Below are 11,566 nucleotides of genomic sequence, written 5' to 3' on the forward strand. Positions count from 1 at the left end.
TCTCACTAAAGGTTGGTGAGACCACATCTCCCTCGTCATTGTCCTCATACCACGAGTCGCTTGGTAGGGAATCCGAGAATGTGTTGCTAACGTGGGAAACCGAATCACAACTATGATCGGAGTTATTGTCACCACTATACTCGCTAGTCATGTTACCTATCACAATAAAACACAATTATATGACAATAATTGGCAATTATATGACAATAAAACATACAAAAAAGAAAGCAATGTTAAACACTTAAAATTCAAATCCATTTAAAAATTACAACATTCGGTTACAAAATGGTACACCACTAATTATATTGCGATTCTTGAACATTTTTAAGATCTTCTAGTCTACTAGCACACTTCCTTTTATCATGGCCTTCCATTTGACAATAAGTGCACCTTCTTGACGGCTTCTCCTTTTTACCAATCGATTCTATTGGACTTTTGAAACGAACGTCATTCTTCCTCCCTTTAGTTTGGGACATAATAGGGTCAAGAATTGTTTCTTCATGAGCACTTGCATTTGGAGCTTGCGAATTGCTTTCGTAAGATTTAATTCCATCAACGCTCATTCTTTCGAGAATTGGTATTTCTCGATTCATCACTCCAACGGCATAATCATACCGTTCCTTGGATGCAATGCTACTTTGACAAAAACTCATGGTTAACATTGTCATGATATTAAATCGATCGGTTGAGGTCATCTCATGACTTTGTCCAACATCCAAATTGTAAGGCAACACACCATCAACTCTATTGGCATGCATTGTCCACCTCCGGTTTATGTAATACGGGGGAATTTCCGAAACCCGTTTCTTAGTGAAGACCGCCAATAGGTATCTACAAGGTAGCCCCGAATATTCAAGCATTCTACACGTACACATTCCCAAAGAGCTTGCTTTCTTGAATGCCACAAAATAAACATTTCTTCTCGTAGGCTCGGACATGGGCCTATAACAACTATAGTACGTATAAACATCCCCCATTCTCTCCCCTTCTTCACTAGCTCGTCGGTCTTTTTCAACAAAGTATTTTGAAGACTCGACCAATTCATCTTGAAATCTTCTAAACATTTCCTTAGTGTAGATACAAGAAGCATGATACTCCAATGTGGTATGCAATTTCATGGGACATTTTAGATTAATGGTGACATAATCTTCTTCCTTCTCCCTCATGAATTGCCTTGCCAATGCTTTTTGGGCATTTTCAATGAATTCCTTCAAACTCGTTGCCGAACTCACATACTTATCAAAGAAAGAATTCATCCCCTCACTCCTCGATGTACTATTTTGAAACGCCGAAAATTTGTTTCTAGTATATGCAGGAATCCACTTGTGCTTCAACTCATATAACCCCTTTAACCATTTATGATCTTGCAAGTGATACTTTTCCACAAACGACGCCCATCTAGCTTCAAAAACACATTCAGTGAGAGATTTATAAATGCAATTGTTGAAGTCCGTCTTGAATTCCGGAAAAGCCGAATAATAATGAGTTAATTTCTCCGGGAATTTTTGACTAATGTGCCAAGAACACAATAAATGGGTAGTATTCGGGAGTACAACCGCAATAGCGCTTGCCATGGCTTGATCTTGATCCGTGATTATAGTCAATGGAGGATTATTCCCCACACCTTCAAGCCAAGTATGAAGAATCCACTCAAAAGTCGACGCGTGTTCATCCCGCATCAATGCAAACCCGAAAATTACCGATTGATAATGATGATTGACTCCGGTAAATGGGACAAATGGCATTGCATACCTATTTGTCCGATAAGTGGTATCAAAAGCCATAACATCGCCAAAATTTTGGTAAGCCATTATACATCTCGGATCAATCCATACTAGACACTTCAAGCGATTCTCTTCATCGACTTCGGTCCTAATAAAATATTTAGAACCACTTTCTTCATTCAACCTATGCAACAAGTCCAACCCCGCTTGGGCGTCACTAATCTCAAACATTTTCTTCCTTTCGTCTCTTAACACATTCCTAACATGTTGAACATTGAAACCAACTTTGTCATTACCTCCATGAATGTTACCAATCACATTCATCACTTGACAATTACGAACCCCCGAACCATAAAGCGTTTTAATCAAACTACGGGTCGCGGTGTTGACATGTCTTTCTCGTTGTACCAAATTCATCTTACTAGGGGAAACAAGACCGTGGTTGTGTACCAATTCAAGGCTAGTTACCTTCCAGTAACGTTTTTTTCTTTTGATAATTGACATACATCCTCACCTTGCACTCGCTTTTAGGAAGAACCTCTCTACGCCGTTTATTTTGACTACTCTCGGCGACGACACTTTTTCCATAAAGCCTACAAACATATAAACGACCATATATCTCGTTGTCTTTATTACGATGGCTAGCTTGAATTTTAATAGCAAATCCATTTCGAAAAGCATAAGCCCTAAAAAAATGACCGGCCTCATCCACACTTTGAAAATTTTGATTCAAATATGGAACTCCCCCCCCCCCCATCAACATTTTCATACAAATTTGCATCCTCTACATTATCATCTTCATCTTCCTCCTCACCCTCAACATTATCACTATCATTTTCAACCTCGTTTCCAACCTCATTTTCATCATTTTCATCTTCAACATCAACCAAATCCTCATCTAAATTAATAAATTCCTCATTTCTATCTACAAAATCATCATCTTCAACATATAGAGGGGTTTTAGGTTCTTCACTAGTATTTAAATCATCAAGATGTAAGCTATGATCAATAGACTCTTTTTTTTCATTTTGACGTTTATGACAAAACATACGAGCAAATAATTTATCCGCCATGAAAATGTAAAATTTAAGACTAGAAATATACCTTGAATTGACAAAACTACTTGAATTTCTTAATGAAAATGCCCAAAATTCGCCTAAATTGATCACTCTCCAAGTAGAATTTTGTTGAGAATTTTTTGTTGGTTTGTGTGGTGGGGAGGCTGTTGGGTTGCCGGGGATAAGGGAGCAACACACCCAACCGCGGAAAATTTCGGTCCGTCCCACCCAACCGCGGAAATTTTCCGCGGTCCGCCCCTAATCCCAGCCACCCAATTCCCATCCAACGGCTACCAATGTGTTTGTTATGAACTGGTCTACAACAAATAGACCGTCCCCCAACTTGGAATGGTAGATGGATTTCGCATTGGGGAGAGATTTTAGTTAAAGCACTGGCTCAAATGCTGCAAACATACATGATGAGCGTGTTTCTCTTGCCAATGGATATCACGGGAGATATTGAAAGAACTATCTCAAAATTCTGGTGGGGGCGAACTCGAATGACAAGAATAAAATCCACTGGATGAACTGGTCCCGTTTGAGTAGGCATAAAGCAGCAGGGGGTTGGGGTTTCAGGGATTTTAGAGACTTTAATATGGCTATGTTAGCAAAACAATGTTGGAGAATTCTTACGAAGCAAGAAAGTTTAGTGAGTCAATTATATAGAACTCGATACTTTTCTAAGTGTGATTTTTTAAATGCTCCACTGGGAGATAATCCCAGTTACATCTAGAGGAGTATTTTGGAGGTTAAAGTGGTGTTAAAGGCAGGAGCTCGGTGGAAGGTGGGGTTTGGGAATAAAATCAATATTTTTGATCAACCATGGCTTAAGGATGATAATAACCCATACATTACTACTGGGGATCAGAGACTGACAGGCATGAAGGTGGAATCGATTAGGCAGTCAAATGGTAGAGGGGGGAATGATGAGTTAATTCGAGAGTTGTTTAATGCTAGGGATCAGAATCGTATATATGGCACCTTAGTTTATGAGGAGGATCGGCTATACTAGAGCAAAGAAAGTTCAGGGCAATACTCGATGAGAAGTGCGTACAAGCTTATTCAAGCACCGAAAAAAATATGGAGAATGGAGGACAATGATAGTCTGTGGAGGAAAATTTTGAGAACTAAAACTCCTCCCAAGGCTCTAAATTTTATGTGGAGAGCATGTTCGAATATTTTACCAAGTTGGGTTTGTATCATAAATATGTTTCGGTGGATGTCATGTGTCTAGTCTGTAACAGTGAAGAGGAATCAGTTTACCATGTTTTAGTAAGGTGTCCTACAGCCACTCAAAGTTGGATGAGGGTACTGCAAGATGCTCATCAGGTGGAGAGTCAAGACTTTTTTCAGTGGTTGGGCCATGTGTATAAAGTCAGATTGAAGGACAAGCATCCAGGGATACTAACAATTTGTTAGGCTATATAGAAGGCTCGCAATGATCTATTATGGAATGAAAAGCATACTCAGGTTAACAGGTTGGTAGATTCAACACGTCAGTACCTTGGACAATGGAAATATGCCCAAAATTTATCTACTAAAACTCTATTTCAGCATTTGATGGAAGGAGATGGAGGTCAGAAATGGGTAAAGCCACAGACGGACTTAATTAAGGTAAATGTTGATGCTGCTTCCTTTATTGATCAGGATGCTTTTGGATTAGGGATATTAGCAAGAGATCATACTGGAAAGTTGATTCAGGCGAAAACGAAGTATAAGCAGGAGAAGGTTTCAGTTGAGAGTACAGAAGCTATGGCAATTAATGAAGCTTTGAGTTGGATAGAAGAAAAACAATGGAACCATGTTGTTGTAAAATCTGATTCAAAATCTGATTCATTGGTTGCAGTGCAAGAAATCAGGAGCAGTGTCCCAATGTCTTCTCCATTTGGCAGGGTGGTGAAAGAATGACGTGATATGATTATGAGATTGAACAAAATAGATTTGTGTTCCGTTAGACGATCTGCAGCTTATAGCCTAACAAAAGTGTCGTGTTCATTTTCAGATCGAGTTTTTGATAGGGTGGATGACCCCATTGAAGTCAATAATGTTTTAGCAAGTGATTTGTGTTAATAAAATCCTATTTGTTTGTAAAAATCAATTAATAATAATAAACCCCCTACATTTATGTAAATTTCACCAATAAAAAATATACCAAATTGCCAAGTCATCAAGACCTTTATCATTCTGGACCATACCCATTTTGATACATCTAGCAATACTCTTACTATTTAGAACAAGAATAAAATGTTCATTAGTGAAATGGTTACTGATTTACTCTGCAAACCCAGCAGTCGTGAAATTCTAACCACGACCTTGATAATGATGTATGAGAACAAGAAAATAGTTTAGTGGCCCAAGGCTCAATGATTGATCTTCGGCGCTAATTTTCCGGCATTGACGATGAAGATTGCTTCTGAATATATAGATATATAAGTTGATACAGAAATATTTTGTTCACCTTTTAAATATGCAGAAGATATTGAGCATAGGCCTCGAGCCCAAAACATGCTAGCGATAAGAAAAGACAAGTTGTAATAGGATGCCTTTGAATCTACACATGGGCAAATGTATCTCAATTCAAAGGGTAAAATTTTGATTTTGGTTCCCAGAATTGTACTTGCCACAATCTCCAGAAAAGACACCTCAAACAGAGTATAAAAGTCGGCATTAACCTGGTACAGATCTTTCAACAAAGCAATAAAAAAATTCCTTAGCTGGCCTTCACGAATAAGCAAACCCGGAGTGAGGTATCATGCCTGCAAATAAACAATTGCAAATTTGAAATAAAATCAAAATATGAGCACTGAAATTTCAATTCTAAGGCGACAATTATGGCATGTCCATTACCAGGACAACATATGTCCATTACCAAGACAAGCATAGACAAGCATACCTTGTTTGCTATGTTGTTTGAGAGCCAGTCTAGCCCTTCATACAACCCTTCACCTGAGGTGGCACAAGTGCTTTGGATATACCTGCATCATTAAATTGATATTTTGATTAGGGAGAGATCAAGTATAGAAATGGAAGAGAGGACAGACCATTTATTTACCAGTGGCGCTGACGGAGGGAGTGAAGACCGAGTTTGTCAGTAATCTCAGCAGCATTCATTGCATTTGGAAGATCTTGCTTATTTGCAAATACAAGTAGCACGGCGTCTCTCAACTCATCCTGAAATGTGCACCACAAATCAGTGAACTCAAAATTTCCAGCAGAATCTTCAACTGTAAAAATTATGTGTTTAAGACAAATTTAGTTGTTTTGAAAAAAGATATCAATCTCAAGAACTGGAAGCTGTTAGTCCAATATCCGTCTTTTACCAACCAAAAGATAACCTATCAATTTAATGCAAACAATCTGACCCCCAAGTCAAAAAGACCATAAGCTTTTTAGCCCACATGTCAAGTGGGCTTTGCTAAGTGTATTAAGGCCCTCGTAGAAATCTTTGGGTTTATACCAAGATGTATGAATAGCTAAAAATGCCTGTACTAGCAAGAGCAAGAACAGACTCATTATTCATATCCCATTGTAACAACAGAAAAACCAAGCACTAAAAAGTAAGGCATAATTAAATTTTCTTGCTCTACTTCCTAAACATTGTCCAAATTTCATAAATAACAGTGGAATCTTTTAGCATCGTAATAATAAACACCCTGTCATCCCTTTATCTGAAAAGCCCTTGTTTTTTGTATTAGGATCTAGTTAGCTATTAATCAACAAAGAGAAGCAGGAGCCTGATTGTGATGCAAACATGGTCATTGACTCATTGGTCTATCCAGAAAACATAAACTTACTAACGTTGTACTATTTGTTGATGCTACCAAGGACGTAAATGCCACAAAGAGTTGCCAGTATCATTGTTCTAACCACATCTCACGAATTTCTCAATATTTAACTTGGTATGTGTTGAGGTTCGTGCCTCAAATTAATTGTAAATTGATTAAAAAAGATTCTAGTTTCCATATTGGCCTTAGAATATAGTTCCCTATAAATTCTTTGTGCTCCAGGTAACGCGGATTCTCTTACATGCGTTTCTTTCGAGCCAAGTTTGCAAAAGTTTCCTTTTTTATATATTGCACTGCATTATGGCAACTGATATATAGTTAGTCTCCCAGGCTTAGCAGTAGGCAATCTGTATTATGCCTTCTTACAACACTAGTTTACACACTTCCTGGTAGAAAGATTTTTTAGAGTCAATTGTGATCTTCTTAATCCTCCTTGTGCCTGTGTGCCCCTTTGAGGATTGTTTCTGTATTCTTTATCTCTCATAGTGGATTTAGCTTACTCGTCATCACCTATGGTTTTTACCTCTATTTGAGGTTATTACACGTAAATCTTGTGTGCCAATTCTATTGCTTTTCTGAATTTTATTACATCGAATATATTTGAGGTTTTTGTTTGATATAATCCTTACAGCATGCCCATAAATGTTGCTCATGTTCTCCAATTTTAAACACTAAATAAGACATAAATTATTATGTTTTAAATCTTTGTCAAGATGTGCAAATCAATTGGCTTACATGGTATTTTAATGGATTTGATCCTCTAGATATGTGAGGACTGTGAACAAGAAATACGAAGAAGACCGCAGCTTTTTAAGCACAAACACAATGTAAGTGGGAAAAAGAGACAGTTCAGTTGGGATGATATAGTATTCATAGGTATAAAAAGAAATTCTTCATAGGACATCAAGGTCATTTAACCCAACAAAATATTGCCTAATACCTCATTCAGCATCCTGTGCAATTCATCCCTTGCTTCTACCACACGGTCTCGATCGTTGCTATCAATCACAAAAATGAGCCCCTGGGTGTTCTGAAAGTAATGTCTCCACAGAGGACGGATCTGCAGGAACAACGTACAAAAGGTCATCTAATTGAACTGCAATAAATTTTAATCCAAGATGCAATAGGGCACTGATTTTTACACCACAGGGTATATATAATCTAGACATAAACAAAGTTACAAATTAATGTTCTCTTTTGGTGTTAAGATGTTCTCTTCTATATAATCTTTCGTAGTGTGCACACAGAAAAGAAAAGCAAATTAACTGCCACATAAAATGAAAAAATCAACTAGCCCATATAAAACATTAAGGAAGAATCCACTGTTTAGCGATGATCTGCGAACACTATTTACTGAAACAGGTCAGCAATTGAATATGCTTATGATGGATACCTTGTCCTGGCCACCGACATCCCAAACAGTGAAGCTAATGTTCTTATATTCCACAGTCTCCACGTTAAATCCTGCAAAACAATATGTATTAGCCTCCAAATACAAATTCAAAAACAAAAAATGAATTAAAAAAAGATGCTTAATTCCCAAATAGATATGTTTAATGCATTAAAAATTAAAAATATAAAAAAGCATGCAAAAAATCATTCTTGGTTTTGCATTACTTTCTTTCCTTATCAGAGAGAGAGGGCCCAAGCTTATATAGGATAAGGAAGAGAAGTACAGATTTCGCTTGTGTTTAGAGAAAAATAGTGGTTGGGTGGTAGGATGAAGGATAAAGGCTTTTAGAACATTGAGGGGATAAAGGATTAATATTTAAACAACTTTGAGGATATACCCTAACCCCTTGTTGTCTACATATAACAATATTACAAAAAAATAGACTCAGACGCAATAATAAGAAAGACAATTTGACAACTACAAGAACAACATAATATATACTACATCCTTGTGGTCCTTGTTATAACTTATAGGTCGCTTGACTTTTGTACATACTTCAAAGTGTTTCTACAAACTTAAAACCTTTTTAAAACATGTAGATCCCTACTTATATATGTGTTGGATCGGGAAATTAATCGAAAAGATATGACATTTTTGTTGAAGATATTATAATGGCATTTTGTAAAAAAAGAAAACTTTAACATATGAATCTACACAAATGAGTAAGGTAATCATGTGTGTAAATAAGATTTAACAAGTTGAAAAAAGCTTCTGCTCGATTCAGACCACACACACAAAAACATATAATCTTGTTAATATATGAAGAAAATCTACAAACAAATATATGTTATAATAAATTGTTGTTTATTTGATTATAAATTCCGCTAAAATACATGTGATTTAATAAATATAAAAACATTAATACCACTATAACACACAAAATCATAAAATATTAAATCAATATATTTCATGGATTACGAGTCTAATTTTAATAAAAAATAACTACCACAAATTAGTACATAGTTTTAAGCTAATCCAAAAAGAAATGTATAGTCCTAGACTAATACATACCTTTATGAGCTTCTAAAATATCATTTTTTTCTCGGTCAGTCGAGGGAACAACCACAGACGTATTTTCCCTCCTCTCAGAGGTGGAATTCATCCTCCAGGGAGAAGAGGAATTTGATACTTCTGTCTCCCCTCTTCTGTCTTCGAGAAAAAAGACAGGATTCATAGCCCTTTCTCGTTCATTCAGTCGACTGTCGCCTTTCGTTGGTTAAAAATATTTTAAACCCATTTAGTGATAATGAGAATCAAAGGGTCATTCCCATGTGTTGATGTTTGTTGGAAGGGACTGATTGGTTAGAATGGGCAACTCATTTTTTACCTCATAAGTTTATATATCATTTGCATTTCCACTTCTCACCATACCCATGCCATTTCTTACCATCCACTTTATTCTTTTTCGCATCTTCAACCATCCCCCACTTCTCCCCTCCCCTCCCTTTCCATTATTTCTGTATTTTTAAATGATTTGGATTTTGCATCTAATTTCCTAGCAAAAAGGTAGGGTAAAAAGTTGTTTCAGATGCTCGTCATTAAAACTTGGCTATTCTGATATGGAACCACATCCATAGACTGCAACCTATTATTCAAACAAAAAGATTAAGTCATTAATCTTACCAATGGTCGGAATTGTAGTAACAATCTCTCCGAGCTTGAGCTTGTAGAGAATTGTTGTTTTACCAGCAGCATCGAGACCCACCATGAGTATGCGCATCTCTCTCTTGGCAAACAAACGACTGAAGAGCTTGGTGAAAGAAAGCCCCATCTTTGCAGATCCTAATTCCAGTAATTCAGATACAAATTCATAAAACTAATTACTAATTACAACTAAAAACACAGCTTCGACACTTAATGCAGAACTTCGCAAACACGCGTAAAACAAATATTGAGTAGACCAAAAGCAACAAAATCTAACAAGATCGCAAAACAGCTAAACACGCTATTTACCTCAAGACCTCAATTGAGTACATATACAAATGTACAGTAACTTAATTTCGTGATCGAGTTAAAAACAAATAAACAGGAAAAATATCGCATCACTTCACAAAACCTCTATAGTTCACCAAATTAACATTTAAGTATGATTCACCGTAAAATGTGAATATAAAATATTTCACCGCAGCTTGATGTTTGCATAATTGTATAGACTTACAGAATTACATTTACATACATCACAAATCAGAACATGATCTAGTTCTAAAGCATTGATAAATCTACAGATTCGACGAAAACAAAGTATAATTAGTTAAAAAAGTAAATTAAACAATAGAAAATAAATAGCAACCGATAACAAATCGAAAGTAATCCAAACACCACTAAAATGATCGAGATTCAATAGGTTAGAACCTAAAGTATGGAGATCTGAACACGCGGATTAAATTCAATCAGGTTCAACAATTTAAATCAAATTTGTGTGTGTTTATGATAACTATGCTGCAGAGAGAGAGAGAGAGAGGGAGAGAGGGAGAGAGGGGGAGGGAGAGAGAGAGAGGGAGAGAGGGGGAGGGAGAGAGAGAGAGGGAGAGAGGGGGGAGAGAGAGAGGGGGAGGGAGAGAGAGGGGGAGGGAGAGGGAGAGGGAGAGGGAGAGAGAGAGAGAGAGAGAGAGAGAGAGAGAGAGAGAGAGAGAGAGAGTTTAGCAGAGAGAGAGAGAGAGAGTTTAGCAGAGAGAGAGACAGAGAGAGTTTAGCAGAGAGAGAGAGAGTTTAGCGAGCGAGAGCGAGAGAGAGAGATTAAATTACCAGAGAGAAAAATACACAGAGTGTGTGACAATGTGAGAGATCGATTAATTGTATTTCTTTTTATATCACTGTACATGTTCAAATCATTTTTTTCCTCTTTTTTAAATATATAGTATTTGAATTACTCTTATGGCCTATTTGGATAGCCGCATTTCATTTCAAATGTTGAATTTGACTCAAATTTAGGTGAAAAATTTGAATTTGAATTTGGTCCAAATTCTACGTATTTAAAAATAAAGCCCATTTCTGTGAATTTGGAATACTAATTTAAAATGTGTCATTTGAAATGAGACTCAGCCCAACTTGAGATTTGAGTCTCGACACCGCTCTCCCAGTCTCTCGAATATCTCCCAATCGACTCTCTCTCTCGATTTATTCTCTCTCCCTCGACTCCGTCTCTCTCTCTCACTATCTCTCCCAATCAACTCTCTCTCTCACTATCTCTCCCAATCAACTCTCTCTCGATTTATTCTCTCCCCCTCGACTCCCTCTCTCTCTCACTCTCTCTAGTCTTTCTCTCTCTCTCCCTCTCTCTTTCCTCTCGTCTCCCTTACTTACTCAATCAATATTAGGTATGCTACACGCGTATATGTATACATATAACAACTAAGTGATTCAATTCTCTATGATTTGTAGCAATCTGTCTCACCGGTTAATGTCATCTGAAGGTCTTGCAGATTGGAGAGCTTATTGTGAAGTATATTAACAATATTGGTATGCCTAGTATGTAGTTTAATTGTGTATAGTTATGTACCCTTGAAATCATCTCGATTGTCTGCAATATTTATTTTGAACTTTATT

The 11,566-nt window shown here is 36.9% G+C and overlaps 2 protein-coding genes across 3 annotated transcripts; both read right to left on the reverse strand.

The window, feature by feature from the left end:
- Nucleotides 1-296: 296 nt before the first annotated feature.
- On the reverse strand, nucleotides 297-2,141 carry LOC141686308 (protein FAR1-RELATED SEQUENCE 5-like). Its single transcript, XM_074491350.1, has one exon. It carries the CDS (start codon nucleotides 2,139-2,141, stop codon nucleotides 297-299), a length of 1,845 nt encoding a protein of 614 aa, XP_074347451.1.
- A 3,035-nt stretch (nucleotides 2,142-5,176) lies between these two features.
- Nucleotides 5,177-10,862, reverse strand: LOC141683327 (ADP-ribosylation factor-like). Of its 2 annotated transcripts, none has more exons than XM_074488020.1 (7): nucleotides 10,766-10,862; nucleotides 9,644-9,802; nucleotides 7,961-8,031; nucleotides 7,508-7,627; nucleotides 5,835-5,953; nucleotides 5,676-5,757; nucleotides 5,177-5,538 (listed from the first exon to the last, which is right to left on the reverse strand). In XM_074488020.1, the coding sequence occupies exons 1-7, from the start codon at nucleotides 10,839-10,841 to the stop codon at nucleotides 5,533-5,535; spliced, it is 633 nt and encodes a 210-aa protein (XP_074344121.1). In that variant the 5' UTR covers nucleotides 10,842-10,862; the 3' UTR covers nucleotides 5,177-5,532. The 2 variants fall into 2 exon arrangements, with proteins under 2 accessions (XP_074344121.1, XP_074344122.1); XM_074488021.1 differs by lacking the exon at nucleotides 10,766-10,862 and adding an exon at nucleotides 10,373-10,396.
- Nucleotides 10,863-11,566: the final 704 nt, after the last annotated feature.

The sequence above is a fragment of the Apium graveolens genome, chromosome 9 (genome assembly GCF_009905375.1).
Source record: "Apium graveolens cultivar Ventura chromosome 9, ASM990537v1, whole genome shotgun sequence".
NCBI lineage: Eukaryota > Viridiplantae > Streptophyta > Magnoliopsida > Apiales > Apiaceae > Apium > Apium graveolens.